At 35.9% G+C, this 24,505-nt stretch overlaps 1 protein-coding gene across 1 annotated transcript; it reads right to left on the reverse strand.

Annotated features, from left to right (window-relative positions):
• Nucleotides 1-1,664: 1,664 nt before the first annotated feature.
• LOC127092264 (uncharacterized) lies at nucleotides 1,665-2,389 on the reverse strand. The gene is made up of 2 exons (XM_051031114.1): nucleotides 2,046-2,389; nucleotides 1,665-1,941 (listed from the first exon to the last, which is right to left on the reverse strand). Exons 1-2 carry the CDS (start codon nucleotides 2,387-2,389, stop codon nucleotides 1,665-1,667), a joined length of 621 nt encoding a protein of 206 aa, XP_050887071.1.
• Between the last annotated feature and the right edge of the window lie 22,116 nt (nucleotides 2,390-24,505).

Consider the following 24,505-nt stretch of genomic DNA (forward strand, 5'->3'; position numbering starts at 1 on the left):
ACATCTGCCAACTCTAAATTATGGGAAGTATAATTCCTCTTATGAACCTTCAGTTGTCTTGAAGTATAAGCCACAACTTGATCATTCTTCATAAGCACACCACTTAAACCTATTTTCGAAGCATCACAATACACACTGAAATATTCACTCAAATTTGGAAAAATAAAAATGGTGTTGACGCAACTTCCTCTTGAGTTCTTGAAAACTCTATTCACACTGAACATCCCATACATAAGCATGACCTATCCGAGTCAGCCGAGTCAGAGGCAAAGCTAATTTCGAAAATCTTTCTATAAACCTTCTATAGTAACCAGCCAAATGTAGCAAACTTCATACTTCTATAACTGACTTCAGAGTCTCCCACTGCAACACGGCGTCAACCTTCGATGGATCAACTGATATACCACCACTAAAAATCACATGACAAAGTAAACTCACTTTACGCAACCAAAGTTCACACTTGGAAAACTTTACATATAACTTATTCTCTTGCAAAGTTTGCAACACAACTTGCAGAAGTTCTGCATGGTCTTCATTTGTCTTAGAATACACCAAAATATCATTGATGATCACAACCATGAACTGATCTAAGTATAGAGGAAGATCCTATTCATATACTCCATAAATACACCTGGTGCATTGGACACGCCGAACAACATCATTGAATACTCGTAATGACCATATCGAGTTCTAAACGCAATCTTCAGAATATATTCTGGCTTCACACGAATCTGATGATAACCCGATCGTAAATCAATCTTACTAAACCCGCAAACACCGACTAACTGGTCCATGAAATCATTAATTCTCATAAGAGGATACTTATTCTTGATAGTAACCTTATTTAGATAGAGATAATCAACACATAACCTCATACTACCATCATTCTTCTTGACCAACAACATTGGTGCTCCCCACGATGAAACACTAGGTCGAACAAACTTCTTTTCAAGCAGATCCTCTATCTATTTCTTCAATTCACTCATCTTTGTAGCCTAAATTCTATAAGGTTCCATCGACATAGGACTAGTACCAGGTACTAAGTCTATGGTGAACTCGACCTCGCGCTCTAGCGGCAAATCACTAATATCATATGGAAACACCTCTGGAAAATCACACACCATCGGTAGATCACTAATCAGAACTTTAATTTCATTTTTCAATGAAGTAAACATCATGATCACTCAAGCATCATCCTTCAAGGACTCCTTCACTTCCTTAGCATACGTAAACATCATATCCTCACCTTCTTCGAACTCTAGAAATGTCACAGACTTGTCGAAACAATTGATATGAATGTGGTTGAACTCCAACTAGTTCATTCCCATGACAAAATCAAGTTGACTTAACGGTAAACAGATTAAGTCCATACCAAAGTCCTTACCATAAATAGTCAAAGGAAAATTTAAACAAACCATCAAGGTAGTCACCAAACCATTAGCTGGGGTTTCAATGGCCATACTCCCAACCATATGAGATATTTCCATATTTAAATTCTTAGCACAATCAAGTGATATAAATGAATATGTTGCACCCGTATCAATAATATATATTAGAGGAATACAATTAATGGAACATGTACCTCTAATCAAGTTATCAGATCTAGTAGTCTCCGTTCCACTCAAAGCAAAAAAAATTCCAATAGATTGAGCTTTATTTAGCTTCTAGCACTGAGTACTAATGTGACCTGGATCACCATAGGTGAAACAAGTTACAACTTCACTCTTGCATTCAGAAGCACGGTGTCTTGGCTTGTTACACTTGAAACATATCATGTTTACACCCATGCACTCAGATGCATGCTGACCTATTTTTCCACACTTGAAACATTTCAATGGAACACAATTTCCTCCCTCACTTGTCTCTCTTCCACCTAAAGCTTTCCACTTTCCTTTATCAGCTGGATCCCCATAAGGTTTTACATGGTTATGACTTCCACTCCTTTTCTCATTACACTCTTATAGTTAGCAGATATAGCACGACTATCCTTATTGTAGATCCTAAACCCTATACAACTTGATACACTTGGAACCCTTAGTTTCTACCCCATTGCAATGCGGGAGAAACCTATACAACTCCTCAATTTCGCAACATAGTCAACAATAATCATGTTTCCTTGTTTCAGCTCAAGGAACTCAATCTCCTTCTCACTACGAACATCAGTAGGAAAGTACTTCTCAAGGAACGCAATATTGAAATTCTCCCAAGTGATCTCAGTACCTGTAGCTTCAAGCCTCTGACGAGTATTGTCCCACAAATACTCCGCTTCCTCAGCCAACATATGAGTACCAAGTAGGACCTTATGCGCATCTACATAAGCTATCACTCTGAAGATCTTCTTGATCTCTTGCAACCAAACTTGAGCACCATATGGGTTGTGCCATCCCATTATGATTCTACATCGCCTGATTTTCCCGACCCATCACATGAGTTATATCCTCGAAAGCCTCAGCGATTTCATGATTATTTCTTTCATTCATTTCTTAGCATACAAGTAAACAACCATTAGAAGAAACATTATAGAACCATTGTCACAAAAATTGGCCGAATGGATTGACCTGCTCTGATACCAACTATCTAACACCATATTTCCCTAAATCGGCATTTAATAAAATAATTTAATATAACTCAACAAATAGAGTGTCAGACATGTTTCACCATAGCATAAAAGAATCACAATTAACACTTTTAGAAATAAGCAGCGGAAAACCAAAAGTTTAACATATGAATATCAATAACAATGAATGAGAAAGTGGTTAAAAAAACTTCAACAGAAAATAAGATTTACAACAAAAGAAAATATAGAACAACTTGTTCCCCAATGTTACATATCAAAGCAACTCCACTAAAACCCAAATAATAAATAACTAAAGAGGCACAACACCATCCTCTTGCATCAAGCATTTAATATTGTACCTGATCATCTGTACCCGAGATGAGCACAAACGCAATAATAAACTGTTTACACGTGGTTTTCGCGCAAATAATCTCTAGCCTCCTATTGAGGTTTACTTGCAGGATTGGCTACAAAATCCTAGACTAAGTGTTAAGTTTATGAGATGTTTTGTTAAATGTTTGGATTAATAAAAATGGTAGACATGAAATGCTTGTCAAAGGTGCAATTAAAATAGATGAACATAAGACAAGATAAACTGTAAATGGCAAAGCAGATAAAAAGACTTGGTAATTTAAATTGCTTGAAGGTAAATGTGGACGCAAGTATACATTTTGGTAGGAATGAACTCTTTTCTCTGAATGCTTGATACTTTGAGTGTTTTTCCTCTACAATGTTATAAATGCGACCCTTTAACACTAACAATGAACTTTGCTTAAATAGGAAATAAAATCAACTATTATTTTTCTCTTGATGATTAATAGCTTGACATGTGTCTTCCAACTTCCTTTATAACTTCCTACGTTCTTGATATTTTCAAATCTCACCCACTTAAATTGTCTTATGCTTTGACTTCGACCTGCACATTTTCTATCTATCGGACCCGTTTTCGACTTGGCTTGTGTTCCCTTTCTGTCTTGTCTATCGAACCCCTTTGACCTTGTTCACTCTTCTCGACGCTTCATCTTATGATTCCATACTTCTTGCTTCGATTTTACTCTTGGGCATAGTCGAAATTTGATGGCTAACAAATTGCCCCACTAAAAAGGCCAGTTTGACTGAGAAACTTGGTGTTTTGTCTTTCCCAATTTTGAATGCGTGTCTAATCGTTGATGATGTCATACACAATGATGACACCTTTCTGCGCCACGATTTCCAAGGGGAAATTCCATCGTTTGCAGCTACTTCCTAGGTCGTGGGTTTTGAACCACCTTTACTAACTTTCCCACTACCACTGAGTCAGAATAGTTGTCATCGATATCGATTGACTCTTGGCTGTCATTGTATTTGCTTATAAATACCATTCTTCCACATTTTTCTTTTTCCTTCCTTCTTCTCTGTTTGCACATATTTTCATGCAATTTTCAAAATAATAATACTTTCCTCATTTCCTTTCTCTCTTTCGTTGCAATGACCTCTTCTGCTAACGTTATGGATGCAGTCACATACAATACTAGTAACAACCCCATTGCTTTCATCCTTACTGAAGAAGAAAGCATAAAACCCATTCCTCAACCAACATTTACTGATGAAGATATAGTAAGGATTTGGCAACTCCAAATGCTCATTCCCTTTGTTGTTACTGATAAACTCATCGCTTTCCACGGGCCATATCCGGATACAAAAACATAACCGAAAAACGTTCAATCATACTTTCTTGATTTACTCCAGCTATTGCACCAGCCTTTGAGAAGAATGGTTCCATCGACCTGAAGTGCATGGATCCAAAGGCCAGGGTTTTTAGGTCAATGTCCACTCCTGAAAACAAAAAGTATATGGTCTGGCTCAATAAAGTCCAAAACAAATGTCAGGAACAATTGAAAACGGCTGACATCTTTGATACCATCCAAATTTCGAGGAACGCCCATCGAATCAACCCCTATATGATACTTGACTCGATGTACTTCTGGGAAGGTTCGACTACCACCTTCCAACTCCCTTGTGGCATGTGAACGCCTACCCTTTTCGACGTGGAAGTCATCACTGGTCTCTCCCCTCTGGGCGAAACCTTTGACCCAACTCTTCCGACGGAAAACACTTTTACCTTCAATTGTGAAACTTTTCATAATTACATTGAAGATCACTATGATCAGGACTCAATTGAAGTGTCCGACAAGGAATATATTGCTTTCTTAACTATCTGGCTCTCATATTATTTGTTTTGTCCTGGCTCTCTGCATATAGCTTAGAGTTATATAAGCCTGGCAATCCAAATTCATGAAGGTCGTCAGGTTTCTTTGGCCAAGCTTCTACTAGCATCTCTTTACCACTCTGTAGGGCTCGCAACACTGAAGCTAAAGCTTTTCTACTCTACTTCTAAGGCCTTAAATTTGTCTGGCCCCATGTGGTTGCTACAACACTAGATAAATGCCACTTTCGAGTATGAATTGGGTTATCCTGTGTTGGAGTGTATGATGCGTTTGAACCAGGATCGACCTATAGAAGATGTAAGACTTGCCTTGAGGACCTATCAAGATACCCCCATCAAACATCTTTTCATGAAGTACATTAATATGTTCATTAAAGCCACCTCTTTCATTCCAGGCATGACCCCTTTTGTGGATGGAAACTTTGGTCCGACATGGTTCAAAAGCCTTTTTCCCGGTGACTCTCCACAAGCTGCAGCGCTGTATGGAAGGCATTTCTGACTCCCATGATGATGTCCTTCAAGATAGAGACTGGGTTGGTGGGGTATGGATTTATGAACTATCAGCCCAACTTGGTGGCTCGACAATTTGGCCTGAGCCAAATGCTTCCAAAACCTTTGGTGTCTCATCCAACTGATATTACGTGGGTTGGTCAACAACTGAACTTTGAAGGTCACAAAGCTTACCTCAAATTTCACAAATCGACTCAACACCTTGAGTTACCCATTTTCAAATTTCAACAACCTTTCATAACCACCAAGGACTTTGGCAAGTGGTGGTCTGAATACCAACGCAAGTATTTCCCCAGTGCACTCTTTCTCCATAATTTGACCCCACTTTTTCCGCCCTTTTCGGTGAAACATCGGCTTCACATCCGAGTACTGACGCTCCCATCAAAAACATCCAAACTATTGATGTCGATGAAGACCAACCAAAGAAGGTAACTATAGCTCCATTGCCTTTTCTTTATTTAAGAATAAAAACCCACTAACCTTCTCTATATTTATTTTCTAGGGGTCGAAAGCGGGCTCCAGTTGTTGTGCCAGCCCCAAACAAACCCCCTAAAAAACAAAACGCATCTGCAACTCCGAAATCGCAGGTATTTCACGTCTTAATATTTCATGATGTTTTAATTCGATAAACCTCTTATGTTTCTCATGACTCGGGTTTTTGAAGAAGTGCCTTCTTTCGAAAATGAGGCTTCTAATGGAAGCACCCATTCTCACATTTTCCCACCATGAAAACTCCATCATCTACTCCATCTACTCCAACAAGAAAGAAAAAGAAAATTCCAGCCAATAAACCATCTTTGAAAAATGTTTCTTCGACTGCAAAGATTTCTATCCCTGACGATCTTACTGAGATCTTTACACCCATTGGTCAAGAAGAACCTACTCTAACTTCCCCATAACACATAGCTTCCGAGGTATTTGAACATTCTTGTTTCGTAACCTTGTGAGTTATTCCTCAACATTGATCTTAACTTCTTTTTGTAGGGAAAATGGTTGAATCGACTCTTGCTGAGGCTAACATCAACGTAAGGGTCAAAACTAAGAATCCAGCTGAGACTACCACCCTTTTGAGTCCCCAAAAAACTGATGTGTTTCGCGGCACTTCAACTAAAAACACTCAAGATCTTGACATACATCAAATTCAGGGTCCTTCAACCACTGATGGCGAATTTAATCCAACCGCTACTGGTGGCGAAACCCTTTCGACTGCTGCCAACAATCTGACTGGCGAAGGAAAATCAAATCGACTAGCCTTTGATAAAAGTTCCCCCCTTGTGCAAGACAAAAGTTCCAATACTACTCTTACTCTGGCGGAGATTTTATCTATGGAGCAACATAATCCAGCAGAGACTTTGAGAAGCTGCAGAAGCTTTGCCAAGCATCGACTGATGTTCAGACCTCTGGCTCAACTACCATGCCTATTCCAGAAATGGATGCCTCTGTCATTCTCAAACTCCAACAACTGAAAATATATTTGTTTGAGCGTGAAGTTTTGGTCGTCATCACAGAGGAAGAGGCTTTGGGGGTCGACATCCTAAAGCTTCTTGACGAGATTTCTCAACACAAGCTTGTTGCTCATATGGCCAAGTACCTGGTTGAATTTGAAGCCTTCTTCACTCAACTTGTCAAAGACCTCAGTCTTTGTCGACACTCTGACTTCCAAATTAAAACGAAACTCAACGAGATGAGACAAGAGTGAGACTTCAGTGAAGTTTGTGAGAGGAAGCTCAATGATTTTGAGGCTAAGAAGCAAGAACATTTCAACAAGCAGCAAGCCTTCGACCAACAAATCTCATACTATCAGGCTCAAATAGCTGAACTTACCAAGAAAATTGCTGAAGTTAAGGAACATAAAGCTTCCTTGAACACAACTGGAACTCTTCCGGCTCAAGATGTTGTCAATAAGGATATTCTTAAGGGAATTGCACATGGTGATAATGCCTTTAAACTTAAAGAAAGGAATGACCAACTGCAGAAGAAGAGAGACCTCCAAGACAACAGGATTGATCATGAGAAAACCTTTTTTGAAGACTTTAAGTATAGATTTCCTACTTAATGTATTTATCTGTCAAGACAATGTAACTCCGCTTGGGGATTTTGTATGCCATCTAGGCTTCTTCCATTTTGGCTTTGATAATTAATGAAATGTTTCATTACCTTTTGATTTGAATCTCTTGTAGCATAGGTTTATATTTTTTCAAATATTTCCCATTTACCCTTAATATTCGTTGATTCTTGAATTTCATAGGCATTATTCGTAAACGTTTGGATTACTTGGAATGGTCCCTCCCAATTTGGTGACCATTTTCCTAAAGTTTGATCTCTTCGATCCATATGTAAGATCACCTTCCAAACGTAATCATTTATTGTAAAATTTTTTGTCTTAACCTTTTAATTGTAAGCTTTGGCCGCACATGCTTTTTTTCGTAATATCACATCTAATGCAACCAAACTTTCTTCATCTAAGTTGATGGTTTCATCAAACATCAGGTTCCAATATTGTTCAGATGGAATCTCATTTTGCCGTTGTACCCTAACTGATTGTAAACAGATTTATGCTGGCAACAAGGCATCATGGCCAAATTTCAAACGAAAAGGCGTTGAATTGGTTGCCTCCTTTGGGAATGTTCGACAAGCCTACAGAACTTGATCTAATGTTTTATGCCAATTCATAGGTTTTTTGGCAACATGTTTTTGGATCAAACTAATGCTCACTTTATTGGCTGCCTCGACTTGGCCATTTGCTTGGGCATAGTAAGGTATGGAAGTAACCAACTTGAAACCTGTTTCAGCAGCGAACTCTTGCATCTTTTGACCAACGAAAACTGAACCTTGATCTGTAGTAATGGCTTCAGGAATTCCAAACCTATACAAAATATGTTTTTGAATGAATTAGATCACAATCTCTTGATCCATTTTTATGAAAGGGATAACTTCTATCCATTTTGTGAAATAGTTTATACCTATCAGGATAAATTTTTGTTGTTTCGACGAGGCTGATCGAATCTCATCGATGACATCTAAAGCCCAACCTCGAAAGGGCCATGGCTTGATGATTGCATGCAACTCGTTGGCTGACACACGTTGAATGCTTGCATGTATCTGACATTCTTGACACCCTTTGGTAATGTCAATACAGTCTTTTAACACACTTGGCCAGTAACACCTTGTCGAAATAATAACCATTTCATTTTATGGCCAACTTAGTGAGCTTCACATATTCCACTGTGTACTTCAGACATTTCCAAGTATGCTTCCGTATCCCTAAGACACTTAAGCAACACCCATTCTTAGTATTTTTCAGTAACTCATTTCCCAAACATACATAGCTTAGCGCTCTATACTTGATTTTCCTGTCAGCGTTTTCGACTGGATTTTATATGTACTCCACGATTGGTTTTCTCCAATCTGACCACGACAAATTTTCAATGGAAAAAAACTTCATGTCTTTCAAAGTTTTCAAAATTTTCAAAAATTTTACTTAAGACATCTCCCCCCCCCCCCCCCAAAGTTTTTTAGACTTCCATTTTGGGTGACGGTGAGACGTCCGACACCATCTTTTCTTTAACCTCAATAAAGTCCTTGAGTCTGTCTTTCGACACTTTATACCCAGATGCAATTCGTGCGAAATCATTAGCTTCTTGATTCTCTATTCTAGGCACATGTGTGATACCGACAACCTCGAAGCACTCTAATAGGCGTTTCGCCATTGTGAAAGATATCAGTAGATTTTCTTTAATGCACTTATATTCTCGTGTGATTTGTTTGATCACTAACTCATAATCATCCCTTATCTCGGCCTTCTTGGCTCCTAAATCCCTTAAGATTTTCAGGATAATGATTAGGGCTTCGTATTCTGCTTCATTATTGGAACAATTTCCATTGACTTTACATTTGAACTTTGTTAGAATGCCTTGTGGGGATAATATTAAGATCCTAACACATGTTCTGTTTTTGTGACTTGACCCTTCGAAGTATAACCTCCATGGGTTCGTGTCGACCATATTTAGTGATGGTTCGACTATTGCATGGTCTACAATAAAACCCACCACTATTTGGCCTTTCATAGCCCTCAAAGGCATATATGTTAAATAAAATTCAGTTAATGCTAATTCCCATTTCCCAATTCGACTATGTAGAATGGGTTTAGACAACATATGTTTAATAACATCAGAATGAGATAAATCATAAACATCAGCTATTTTTATATATTGCTTTAATTTCATACATGAGAAGTACATGCATAGGCACAACTTTTCAATCATATTGTACCTAGTTTTAGCAACTATTAAAATTCGACTGAGGTAATAGATGGGTCTTTTGACACCACTGTCATCCTCTTGTGCTAACATACTTCCTATGGTCGTATCCGACGCAAAAATATATAAACTCATATTATTATTCATACTATGTGGCAATAAAATGGGAGGCTTTATGATGTACTCTTTGATAGTGTTGAAAGCCTCATAGTGGTCTTGTTCCCGGTGAAAATCACTTTCCTTCTTGATCTTGAGAAATGGCAAGAAAACCTTCGTCTTGCCACTTAGATTTGATATAAATCTTTTCAAGAAGTTTATCTTCCCTAACAAAGACTAGAGCTACTTCTTTGTCGAAGGAGGATTGAGATCCAAAATTGATTTTATTTTGTTTTGGTTGATCTAGATGCCTTTTTTGTGCACCACGAAACCTAAGAAGTCCCCTGCCTGTACACCAAAAGCACATTTTAATGGATTCATTTTTAATCCATATTTTCTCATCCTCTCAAATGAGCGTCGAAGATGGTCCAAATGACCATTTTCAGATGGAGACATTATTAGAGTATCATCAATGTATACCTGCATGAATTTTTCAATAAAATTATGGAATATGGCATTCATGGCTCTTTGATAGGTTGCTCCGGCGTTTTTTTAAACCAAACGGCATCACAACCCATTCGTATGTTCCCAAAGCTCTGGGGCATCGAAAAACCGTCTTGGGAACATCATCTTTTGCTACGAGAATCTGATTATAGCTAGAATAACCATCAAGCATACTCAAGTATTCGAAATCCGCGGCTGAATCGACTAGCATTTCTGCCACTGGCATCGAATACTCACCTTTTGGAGTTGCATTGCTTAAGTATCTAAAATCTATGCAGACTCTAAGTGTTCTATATTTCTTGATAATATGTACTATATTGGCCAACCATTCGACATACCTTGCAATTCTGATGAACCGTCTTTTGAGCAGTCTCTCGATCTACTGCTTAATCTTCAAGGTGATTTTCTGGAGCAAACAATTGAGGATGATGTTTTCCTGGCCATTTTCCTGGATGAAGAGGCAATCAATGTTCTACTACGCTTCGATTTAGGCCAGGCATTTCGCCATAGTCCCAGGCAAAACAACATTTATACTTTTTCAATATTTCAATCAATTTAGCCTTCATCTTCGACCCAACTTTAGTGCTTATGTAAGTTGATCTTTTAATGACCCCATCTCCTAGATCTATCTCCTCGAGTGGGTATTGCGCTTGCATTCTCTGCAACTCATTTAATGGTCCTTTCTCAAACCCCAAAGGCTCATTGTCATAAATGCAATCTAGCCTCCGGATTTCGGAAGCTATTGTTCGGCCTTGTTGGCCATCTTCACATTCTCCGACATTGGCTTTGATAGCCAATTTTTGTAGTTCCTCAGCTTCTAGTGCCGACTTTCTTTTGTTCTCAGCCAAATAGGCTAAAATTCAAGCCAAACTTTCTAACTCAGTGGTCATCTTCATCGACTGTAGGCCACCCCATAGGTGGATTTACCACTTTAGGCTCCATTGCCTCTTCAGCATCCCAAATAAATCCATAATCAGGATCTAGATTCAGGACATGACCTGTGTTGACAGAAATGTGCGATACCGATTCATCATCACAAGGTGCGATATTCGCCAAATGTTGGGTGAAGGATTTCTTTGCGCATTTGGCCTCGTCGATGTTATAATAACTCTGATCAGCTTCGATATTCTCAACAATGCCATATTTTCTCCAGATAATTAACCTTTGGTGTAAGGTTGATGCTATTTCCCCTATTCCATGGATATATTCCCGTCCTAAGAGCAAGTTGAAGTTCACTTTAGAGTTTATCACCATGAAAAGCGTCGATCGTGTGGTTGTACCAATGGCTAGTTTGACTTGGATAACCCCAAGAATTTTATTGGTTTTTCCTTAATAATTAGATAAAACCATGTTGTGTTGTCGGAGATCAGCATCACATTTTCTTAAACAAAGCATGAGGCATTAATTAGACAGTTGTTCCTCCTTCCTATAACACTTTATTCTCTGCTACTCCGTCGACCTTTGCCCTTATGAACAATGGTTTCAAATGATACATCATTACTAGACTAGACTTTTCAAACATAGCCTTTTGTTCCTCCACCATGCCATTATTCATAACATAGTAGCATAATGGTTTGTCTTCAACGGTTTCATGTGGTACGAAATCCTCATCTGCTTCAGAGACTTCCGACACCATATCATATTCGGGTGGTGAAGCTAGAAGAAATATACCCGAATGTATCGTACACTTGAACATACAATAGAGTCTCCATCGAACTTTATTTATTCCCGAAGGAAAGGAAAAACATTGATAGAACCCGAGGGAAAGAGATATGATGGGTAAGGAAGTTAGTTATGCAAGGGGAAGGTATTAGCACCCCAAACATCCATGGTATTCCATGGGAACTGTTTTTACTGTTCTTGCTCAAATAGGTGTGATATCTAAATATTACTCGCAAAAGAATGGGGGAAGGAAAGGAAATAGATAAAGTGCTCGGTGAGGATTGGGGCCCTCATGCCTACGTATCCTCATAGTGCAATGAGGAACTCAGATCTCCGTAGTTCGAAGAACTAGTGGTGGGAAATGAAAAGAAGTGTGATCAAGGTATGGTCTAAACCAAAGAATAATGTTTTGAACTCCAACAAGGGTGAAAAGATGAACCCAAGAGTAAGGTGGCTATTACTAGTATGTGGGATAGCATGGCTGCCGCTATAGGGTAACACCGAAAAGACGAAGAAATAAGTGTTTGGGCACAATCCCAAACATCTCTTGGTTCACAAGGTGACGAGAGAAGGAGCACAAGGAGGTAGTATATTTGTCTCAAAGATAACTGGTATATCACATGGAGTGAATGAAGATCGAATAATGAAAGTATCGTGGAAATGAATGGAATGAAATGACTAAAGTCACAAAGTTGAATAGTTGGTGACAAGTGACTGAAGAGGTATTGTTAGAAACCGAAAGGTGAAGGTGTATTTGAATCCATAAGAGAAATGGGATTTGTATCATAGAGGGAAAAAACTTCAACCGATACGTGGACTAGCATGGCTGCCACTATAGGGTATTTAGCCAAAAACAAAGACTGAATTAAGTGTTTGGGCACAGTTCCAAACAACTCTAGGTAGAAATGTGGACTTTTCGCTAGGCGTCCTAAAAGGGTGAATATGGATATCCAAAGAAAGTGTGTTTCGATGCCAAAGGAATAATATGCCACTGGGTGAACAATTTATAATCGAAGGTAGATAATGGATGTGATGCCCTAAGGCGGAAGGAGGAATACTTATAAGTATGCTCGCCAAGGATTCGCATCCTCATGCCTACATATTCTCATTGTTCAATGAGAAAGTCAGAGCAATCGTAGTTCGTGGAACCACGAGAATAAGGATAGAGATATACAGTGATGAAAAATATAACTTGTACCAATAAAATGGTATCAGGTGAACCCACAAATGGATGGAACTTGGAATCAAAGAGTAAACAAGCATTTACCAGTATGTGGGCTAGCATGGTTGCCGCTATAAGGTAAAGCCAAAAACAAAGACTGAATTAAGCGTCTGGGTGCCAAAGAGTCCTCCTTTCTTCACCCAATGAGCCTCAATCTCAGACTTCTTCAGATGAAGAACTTGAGCTATAAGATGAGATATGGGAATCTCCTCCAATCCACTAAAAGGCACCTTGTCATAAATAGGTATTCCCAAGAGATGTGCATACTCCTCTAACATATGCATAAGGATATAATCGGGAAAGGTGAAGCAACGGTAGTGAGGATCATAAAACTGAAGCAACACACTCAAGAGTCCTTCAACCACATCAGTAGATAACATAGATAAAAGCTTCCCATGACGTTGCTTAAAGTCCAAGGGATCTAATACAAAGGATGATAACTTCCTTAGCTCTTTCAAATCAGGACATCTGAAACTGTACTTCTTAGTGTTCCTTCGTCCACAATCCATGGTCTGAAAATATTTGCAAATAAGACCTTAATTCGTTGAAGTTACTTTTCGTGTGTTGAATGTTATGATGTGAATGAATGCATGAATGCATGAATGCATGAATGCAACAATCACAAATAAGGGATCACACACATGGAAAATAAACAAAGGTCAAGGGATGAATCAAGTCATTGTCAAGATCAATAATCCATTTTAGTGGATTATGGTTTTCACCTTATCAACACCCAAGTTCCATTGATATTGGCAAGACTTGATTGGATCAACCAAGAATCAAAGGGTTTGTTGTGAGTCACGAGCATGGAGTCAGGTTAAGAACCATCCCAAAGGAGTGTACTAAGGATAAAAACCTGTAGATCATGTTCTAAAAAGTTCTCGGAGTCTTAATTCCATCTATCAGATATTATATGTTAGGATGACTGTTATCAAGCCTACACCTGAACAGTCTCCACACTACGTCCTAAATACGCCAAGCTGGGTTAAATGTTTTACGGTCCTCAGCTTCTCGGACCCCAAATCAGAGAAAGTAATGCCTAACCACAAATAACTTGTGTGACATCAATAGCTCCAAAAGGGACTCCACTGAGTAGATGGTTCTCAAGCAAACTTGTTAAGGACTACTCCATATAAGTCGAACATGACTATACCATCCTTCTATCTTAATTGCACTCAAGTTCGGGTTAGAACTTATCTCACCACTCAGAGATCACCAAGCATAACAAGCAGATTATATCATAAAAAATACAAACATCACATATACAATTCTATACACATAAAAAAAGTAGGCTAAACCCACCGAGGACTACTCCCTAGCAGAGTTGCCACTTAATTTATGTAGCGGTAAATTCATGACCATTAAGTTATGGATAAACTTAACGTCAATAAAACCAGAGTCGCCACCACGCTTTTATTGTTTTCAAAGGAAAAGGGAGAAGTACGAACAAAACCCAAAGATAAGAAGTTTTCAAATCAAAACTAATAAAATATCAGAGATTACAGGTAAGGGGGTTGGTTACACAGAGGGGAGGTGTTAGCACCCAAAGTGTCCTAGGTACACCTAGGGATCCCTTTTTTTATGTGTGTATGTGTTTTTGGTATAAAAGATGTTTGCAATGAATAGAGTGTGGGGATGAGAAAAGAATTCATTAATTATATTTTTGTGTTTGACAAGACCTTCGGTCTCGTGCCTACGTACCAACATAAAAATGAGGGATCAAAACCTCGTAGTTCGTGGTAACAATTTCAAAGTGAGTGGATTGCTTTTAACAAAAGTTTGAATTTTAAAAGAGGCATAAAGGGCCCAAAAGTTTGAATGAGTGTTAGTTCTTTTTGTCTTTTGAAATTTTAAGTCAATATGGTTAGATTTATTTACATGTTTGATTAATAAAAGAGTTTAAAAGAGCAGTGACATAAGGCCAAAGTTTCTAATTTGCAATAAGGTCTAAGTTTGAAATCACAAGCAAAGAAGATTTTAAAAAGGGGGAAGAGATTTTGAAATTTAAGAAATGGGAGGTGATAAAGAGGCTAATCATAAGCATAAAATTTAAAAGTTAAGAGTTGAAAAGATCTGACCAATGGGATGCAATCCAATGGACAAGAATGTCATATAGAAAACCTACTTTCCCTTTGGACTTTGGATCAAGCAATAATCAGCAAGCAATTAGCAATATGAAGAGCAAGGCATCAAATAAAGATATCCACATCCAAGCAAGCAAATCCCATAGCTAATAGTCTCCTTTGTCTTCTTATGCACCAAATGAAGTACTCCTTGATTAACTCAGAATAAGACATTAGACATAGGTTCAAAGTAACAATTGTATCAAGACCATGTAGTAGATGAATTCATGTGAATCCCAATACTTGCATCAGATGAAAGCTCAAATCACAATAACTTGGTCTCATAAATGTTGGCATTGACCAATTCCTTTTGCATATGGAATGTTGCCTAATTCTAAGTCCAAAAGTTCATATCAAACCCAACAGTCCACACAAACATTTTTTAGGGTTTTTGTTGTTTATTAAGTATTTTAAGGTCCTAAGACCAGAAACACAAACAAAGCACACAAGTATATATATATATATATATATATATATATATATATATATATATATATATATATATATATATATATATATATATATATATATATATTATATATAATATATATATATATATAATATATATATATATATATATATATATATATATATAATATATATATATATATATATATATATATATATATATATATATATATATATATATATATATATATATATATATATATATATATATATAATATATATAATATATATATATATATATATATATATATATATATATATTATATATATATATATATATATATATATATATATATATATATATATATATATATATATATATATATATATATATATATATATATATATATATATATATATATATATATATATATATATTATATATATATATATCTATATATATATATATATATATATATATATATATATATATATATATATATATATATATATATATATATATATATAATATATATACAATCACAATATATGGCTCAAAGGAGCAAAATGAAGATGGCATAAACATAAACAAGTTAAATGATATGTAAAATGACAAATGAAATGGTAAATGACTTGAATTTAAATTGCATAAAGTAAATGACTTGAAAAATAAAACCAATATTAATACAAGTTAGTCAAATGTTAGTTGGTTAGAGGTTCGTGATATTTTGCCTTTCAATTGATTATGTCATTCTTTGGAGAACACTCAACCCTCTATTCACAAGCATGGATCCTTGAACCAAGATATCTTCCAAAGGAAGGAAAAAAGGCCAAGTTTCCATATAATACCATGAAAGGGGGGAGACTTACAATATCACTTACTAGAATGCTATGCCTTTAGTGTCAAAATTAAGCTCTATGTTAAGCAATTGTAATTGGACTTATGTAGAAGTCACAACTATCTGAGGCTGGGCAATAGAAATTTTTATGTTAATGCATGTTAGAGATATGATATAATGAACCAAACTCCTAAAACATACCATACACAAAAAGAAAAAAAGATAAAAGGATGGACCTATCTCATCCATACTTGTATTGGTTCATCTAACACAAGGTTATTCATGAACCAATTAGCCTTAGGATATTGAGATTTCATTGGTCAATGAAAAGGATGAGAGAGAATGGGATTAAATATCAATAGGGAGGGGAGATGAGAGAAACACAAATTAGTCATGGGAGGAATTTTATTAAATTAAAATTATTCATTCATTTTGGGAGATGAAATGTACATTTCATCAATCCCCTAAATCCAATGATTTTAACTTAACAAAAGTCAAGTCAACCTTGACCAAGGCCCAAATACATAGTCAAACATCACAAGTCAATAAAAATGGCTCAACATAATTTCTATACAGTTAATCAATTAAAAATCAAATTAAAAATGCATTTAAATTCAATTTAATTTTGTCAAAACCTAAAACCTCTTCAAAATACCAAATAAGTGGCCAAGAGATTTATCCTAGGTCAAACAAGGTCAAAGGACCTTAGACAAAAAATTTCATAATTTTTGAAAAGTCAGAAGTATTTTTAAACAATTAAATATATGCATAAAAACAATTAATTAATGAAAAATATCAAAATTAATCCAAAAAATAATTTTAATTCATAAAATGAAAGAGGTAAATATTTAAAGATTTTTGGTGAAAGTCCCATATTTTTTGGATTAAAAATGAAATTGATATGAATTACTTAAAATAAATGGATTAAACAAAAAAAATCAAAAAATCAAAAAAACAAGCCCCATCAGATCTCCCTCATTAATTGAGGTGGCATATTTGATGGCCAAGCACGAGCGTTCCATAATGGTCCTTAGTCAATGTGCTACATGCTTGATAATCAGAACCAAGGGCTAAGATTAAAACAATTTAAATGGATCATTTGGCTGAAAGGTGTGACAACACAACACCGGAGCTGAGGCTCTGGTCTTCTTCTCCGGTGGACCTCACCAGACTGGTCCACCATCAACCATCACCAAAATTAAGAACAAGGACATGGATTCAAAGAAAAAATGCCTAGGAGCTCGAGTATGGCCTGAATTTTCTCCAATTCCAAGTATATAAAAAGATACAGAGATTTGAATTTTGAGGATCATGAATTGAGTTGCTTCGATTTCACCTCAAAGGAACTCAATCTTCTTTCCTACATTGGTAGGACTTCAGCCAACCAAAAATCACAAAGAATAATGAAGAATTGAGGAAGAATCGAAGAGATGAAAATTATGAAAAATTCCCTTCGAGGGAGCTTCAAACTTGCTTGATCTTCATTTCAATTATGCTTAGCTTTGTGTCAGAAGCTTGTAGGAAGTGATTAGGATCAAGAAATGGCCTAGACTCTTGAAGTTTCAATCTCAAAACAGATGGAGATTTGAAGCTCGATTTTCAAATGAGAACCTTCAAGATTATACTTTAATGGTGAGGGTTTGGATTGCAGGTTAAAATCTTGGGAATGAGGTCCTCAATTATGGGCAATGAGGGTTGTATTTATAGCCAAAGATATTCATTTCCACACACTTCCAGAAATTGCAAATTTTAGTAATTCTCTTTGCATGCTTGCATGGGCGTGCCATAGGCCTATCAAGTGGTGTATTCAGGTCCAAAAATCAATGAGAATCATGTTGAAATCATGTCATGTGGCCATGCATTTGTGTATGAAATATGCAAGTGACAATCATCCAAATGGCACCTCATATTGCACCCATGCGTAAGTCCCCCATTCTTTGGCCAAATGAGGTGATTTTGGACTTTTTGGGAAGGTGAGTTCTAGGGGAACAACTTTCATGTTGAACAATTTTTCATCTGAAGCTTGGATCGTGATGAATTTTTAGGTGGAAGTTTGGGAAATCAAACATATTTGAAAATTTTCTATGTCCCAAGTCAAATGTTCACTTCTTCCACCTCGAATAACGTTTTCTATGGACTTCAAATGAAAAAAGTTCCTTCATCAAAGTTGTAGATATTTCAAATCTCTTAAATTTTGTAACAAATTTGATCTCATTTGGATTTGGAATAAAGGAGTTATTCATTTTAAAAGTTGAGGAAAATCACTTGTTCAATGGTATTGCCCCAAAATGACCTATAATGTTTCCTCTTGGCACATGCATTTTCAAGTTGAATTTAAACTTCTTCTAAACATAAAAGTTGAAGTAGACCTGTTGAATGTGATTATGGAATTTGAATGGATTTCAAATCATACAAATTGAGAAAGTTATGGTCTTGGGAAGTTGGTCTCTAAACTAGGGTTCAGACAGAATGACCTATAATCTTTCACCATAACAAAATGACTTTAAAATAAAAAATAGGGCTTGACTTCAACATGAAAGGTGTTTGAAATGTCATTTTGAGTAACGTTTCTCTTGGAATTATTTTCATATGACAAAAAGTGTAGGAGATAGAGTCTAGGGAACCCCGGTTTTGACTAGTTGACTTTCTCTGGTGAACCACCATGAACTAACTTGATATCTTGACATTCTATTGACTTTTGGGACTCATGGAGGATCATATATTCATAAGATAATGTAGTATGAAATATACCTTGAAATATTTGATCAATTGTTGAAGAAGTCACACAAGATACTTAGATGAATTAGGGTTTTCAAGGCAAACAAACTCCAAACTCTTGATGATTTCTTGATCAAAATGATATGTGAAGAACATAGGGATCCATATATGATGGTTATAGCCAATGTGAACCATTTATTTATTTAAATCCTTGCATTGAGGGTCTCATACCCTAGATATAAGCTTGATAGAGCATGGGTGAACACACACACACTACCTACAAAAGAAATAAACTATACATTGACATATTTTTGGTATTTTGGTTAGTATGTAATGAAAAAAAAGTATGATACAATCAAATATGCTTGGTGATCTCTCCTAATGTAAACTCAGTGAATGAGGGGTAAGGAGGATACCAAGGTGTGATCCCAAAGCCAATGCATAAGATGAGATATCATGAGGGACCTTAGGATAAAAATTTGGGGTCTTACAGTAAGATCATGTATTTGAAACTTGAATGTGAAGTTGGTGATTGAATGGAATATTTAGAATTAGAATAAAATTAACTTGTAAATAATCGGGAATTCCAATTATGACCTTATTGCATTATGATGAGATTGGAATTGACAATTGAATGGAATTTTGTATGAATGATATTTTGTAATTGGAATGCTTGGAAGTTGAATATGGTTATATAGGTTATGTGTCGAAAATGAACATGTATTGAAATTGTCATGTGATCATATTTTGAAATGGACATGGTTTGAATTCTTCAAATGACAAGATGATTTTGAATAAGGGGGACATTTAGGGAGGGTAGAAATGATAAGTTGACTTTGGTCAACTAGTTGATTAAAAAGTCAACAGTTGACCAAAAGTCAACTTTATGTAAATATGTAACTTTTCTTGTAATCTTCTTATGAAACATGTATGGACCGTGTAAAAGTTATTCTTATGAATGCCATGTACATTTTTTAGTGAGAAATACTCTAATGAAATAAAGATTATTCCCAAGTTTAATATGAACAAATGGCTTATATGAATTCTAGAACAAATTTTGAATAAGATGAATGCAGTTGAAAATCCGTAACCATGAAATGGTTTGGCCAAGCAAACAATGAATCTTGAATCAATTAGATTTAAATGGAACTTTGACACATAATGGAAATAACGAATGAGAATATGGTGGAAGCATGGACCAAATGGATGAAGTGAATCAGGTCAAATTGGACCAATGACCATATACAATGAAACATGAACGTAAGCATGCCTCTAGGACATTCAAAATAAGCCATGGGATATGGTTTGGTAGTCGAGGATTGAGGCTATGTATCAAATAAGAATCTTAGGGCAAGTGAGAAGTCAACATAAATGGTGCAACCAAGTCGTGAACCTCAACTAGGGTTTCCATCACATCAAAGAAAAATATCCGATTCATTAACTTCCCTGATCAAAACTAGGGTTTCAAACCAAACACAAAACTCCATAAGAAACATCTCAAACCATGGGCCCACAGTTAGGGTTTGAAAGTCAAGTGAGTGATAAAAGGTCAAACACAAGATCCCAATGGATTCAAGATCAAGAATCAGGGTTTGGATGCCCCGATAAATACCATGGTGTAATCTTCAAGAATCGAGGTCTCAAGGAATCCAGAAATTAGGGTTTCTCCACATGGTGAGCCATATGTAGCGGTAAATTCATGATCATCAAGCTATGGATAAGCAAGACATCAAATAACAAGAGTCGCCACCGTGCTTTTATTGTTTCCAAGGGAAAAGGGAAAAGTACGAACAAAACCCAAAAATAAGAAGTTTTCAAATCAAAACTAATAAAATGCCAGAGATTACAGGTAAGGGGGTTGGTTACACAGAGGGAAGGTGTTAGCACCCAAAGTGTCCTAGGTACTCCCAGGGAGCCCTTTCTTGTGTGCATATGTATTTTGTACAAAGTGATGTTTACAAACAAATAGAATGAGGGGATGAGAAAAGAATTCATTAATTATATTTTTGTGTTTGACAAGACCTGCGGTCTTGTGCCTACGTACCAACATAAGAATGAGGGATCAAAACCTCATAGTTCGTGATACAAATTTCAAAGTGGGTGCATTGCTTTTAATCGAAAATTAAGTTTGAAAGGCACAAGGGCCTAGAAAATGGTTTGAATGAGTTGGTTCTTTTTGGCTTTTGAAAATTTTAAGTCAAATATAGTTAAGTTTATTTACAAGTTTGATTTAAGAAAAGAAATTTGAAAATTCAATGGCTTAAGGCCAAAGTTTTTTAATTTGCAAAGGGTCTAAGTTTAAAAAAGACAAGTACAAGCAAAGAAGTTTTTTAAAAGAGGGAAGAGATTTTGAAATTAAAGAGACGGGGAGGAGATGAAGAGACTAATCCTAAGAATAAATTTAAAAGTTAAGAGTTGAAAATTCTGACCAATGGGCTGCAATCCAATAGGCAAGAATGCCATATAGAAACCCAAATTCCCTTGGACATTAGAATCAAGCAACAAACAATGAATAACATATTAACTTGAAGAGCAAGGCATCAAATAAAGATAGCCACATCCAAGCTTTATCCACTCCATAATCTTCTTCAAATTGGCCTATGTAACAGATGAATTCCACAAGTCACAGGTTCAAAATAACAGCTTCGCAATGATCATGTTGCAGATGAACCCAGATGGATCTTCAATGATATATCAGATGAAGTTTCAAATTTCAAGCACTTGGTTACATGAAAGTTGGCATTGACCAAGTCCTTTTGTATAGGGATGTTGTCTAAATTCTAAGTCCAATTGTCCAAGATCAAACCAACAGTCCACACAATAGATTTTAGGTTTTTTATTCTTGTTATGTACATTAATGGTCAAAGACCACTGAAACAAACAAAATATGCACAAACAAGATATATCACACAATATGTTACAAGTGGACAAAGTGAAAATCGCCTTAATATAAACAATTAGAATGGTATGAATAATGGCAAATGAGTAGAGCTTAATATTAAAGGGCATTAAAAGTAAATGGCTTAAAATTAAATGTTAGTTGTTAATGAATTAGAAGTTAGTATTACTTTTGCTTTATTTTTTATTTTTTAAGTCATTCTTTGGAGAACACTCAATCCACTTATCACAAGCATGGATCCTTGACCCAAAGGAAGGAAAAAAAGCCAAGTTTCCATACAATACCATGAAAGAGGGGAGACTTACCATCTTACTAACTAGAATGCTATGCCTTTTTGTGTCAAACATTTAGCGTAATGTTAATCAATCGTAATTGGACTTATGTAGAAGTCACAACTATTTGAGGTTGGGAAATAGAATTTCCGTGTTAATGCATGTTAGAGACATAGTATAATGGACCATGCTCATGAAACATACCACACACAAAAAGAATATGCAAAAGAGGTGGCCTAATCTCCTCCATACTTATGTTGATTTTTCAATCAACTAGCCTTATGAACCTTGAGATATCATATGCCAAATGAATTGGATGCATAAAAAAGGGTAAATAGATGAAGAGGGAGGGGAATAGATCAAAACTCAAATTGGACAAAGGAGGACTTTTCCTAAATTAAGATCATTCATTCATTTTGGGAGATGGAATATACATTTCATCAATCCCCTAAATCCAATGATCTTAACCTAGCAAAGTCAAATCAACCTTGACCAAGACCCAACAACACAAGTCAAACTTACACAAACAATTAAAATGGCTCAACACAATTATTTGACATTTATTCAATTTAAAAATACTAAAATTAATGCATTAAATTAAATATAGTTTGTCAAATTCCTAAAATCTCATCAAAACACCAAAGAAATGGCCATGAGATTTATCATAGGTCAAACAAGGTCAAAGGACCTTGGAGAAAAAATTTCAGAATTTTTGGAAACTTAAAAGTATTTTTAAATAATTAAAAATATTCACAAAATCAATTAAATCATGAAAAATGTTAATAATGATCGAAAAAATAATTTTAATTCAAAATATGAAAGAGGATTTTATTTAAATTTTTTTTGGTGAAACTCTCATATTTTTTGGATCAATATTAAAATTAATGTGAATTAATGAAAATAAATTAAATTAAATGAAATTCAAATAATCAGAAAAAACGTGGACCACTTGATCTCCCTCATTAATTGAGGTGGCAGATCGAGTGGATGAAAATGTGCTCTCTGTAACACCCTTCTAAAATACCCCAATAATTAATTAAAACAACAAAATATGAATCATAGTAGATATGCAATTTCAGGGTGTCACACTTGACACTTCACACCATTCACCAAAATAACTTGTCATGCTCATTTATTAATCAAAATAAAACATTGCACAATTCGCAGCGGATAGAAATCTAACAGCATGCAAACCATGTAACACATTACATGTAAAATTGTCCAACAACCAAAAATAAAACAAAGTAAAACATCCCGTCCCGATGTTACATATACCAGAGCATGACCCACTAAGGAACTACACTAGACTCCAAGCACTAGCTTCTACTCAATCACTGCTCGTTACCTGAAACATAGTTGTAAGGGTGAGTTCCTCAATCGATATAATAAGCATTATAAAATATCATGTAATGCTAAGTAAATTAACACATTCATCACCCTAATCATATCACACATTCAGCAACGGCAACATCAACTCATAATCATACTCAACACAAACACAAAACACACGTATAATATTGGAATACATCCATTCATATTATACGTCATACATACATTATGAAATGAGACTCCATGCATGCGGTACCGACTATTCGTGAACACATAGTTCAACCTCACCGATCAAACCCAGATACGGCTACCAAGCTCACTAGTCCCACTCATTTGAGACATAGTGACTCACTCACTAATTCCTCACCATGGGAATTAGCTACCACCATAAAGGCTATGCTATGCACGCTAAATCACCTAGCATGCAAACATCAACAACAATCCACAATGGACATATGCTCACACTCTAAGCCATAAACAGTCCATCCACAATTGCATACATAATAGATATATTCACAGCATTATGCCTACCATCATACATCATCAGCATATTTATCACAGAATCATACCATGTCATGCCAAATAATAATTCACAGTATTAGCACACTCTACTAATACCTATACTGCTCAAAACAACGGGAAATGATCCCTACTATATCATACATCAGTTAAATTACATCACTCAGCTGAAACGACCAAAACTGCACAACAACAGCTCAGAAAATCAAACTTCTGCCCATACACGTATGCCTCATGCCCATACACATAATTCCATTCCACAACGTACACAATATTTAAATATCAATTTTTCACTTTTCAAACAGTGTTAACCGGTTAACGCCCTGGGTTAATCGGTTAACGCAAAACAGAATGCGCTTCCTGGCAAATTCTAACAGTGTTA

Source organism: Lathyrus oleraceus, chromosome 1 (assembly GCF_024323335.1).
Source record: "Lathyrus oleraceus cultivar Zhongwan6 chromosome 1, CAAS_Psat_ZW6_1.0, whole genome shotgun sequence".
NCBI classification, from domain to species: domain Eukaryota; kingdom Viridiplantae; phylum Streptophyta; class Magnoliopsida; order Fabales; family Fabaceae; genus Lathyrus; species Lathyrus oleraceus.

Excerpts from the sequence above, each read along its gene's own strand:
- LOC127092264 (XM_051031114.1), bottom strand. The coding sequence starts at position 2,389 with ATGGGATGGCACAACCCATATGGTGCTCAAGTTTGGTTGCAAGAGATC. Across the intron at positions 1,942-2,045 it reads TTCTCCCGCATTGCAATGGG|GAGTGGAAGTCATAACCATG; the intron begins GTAGAAACTAAG and ends TAATGAGAAAAG.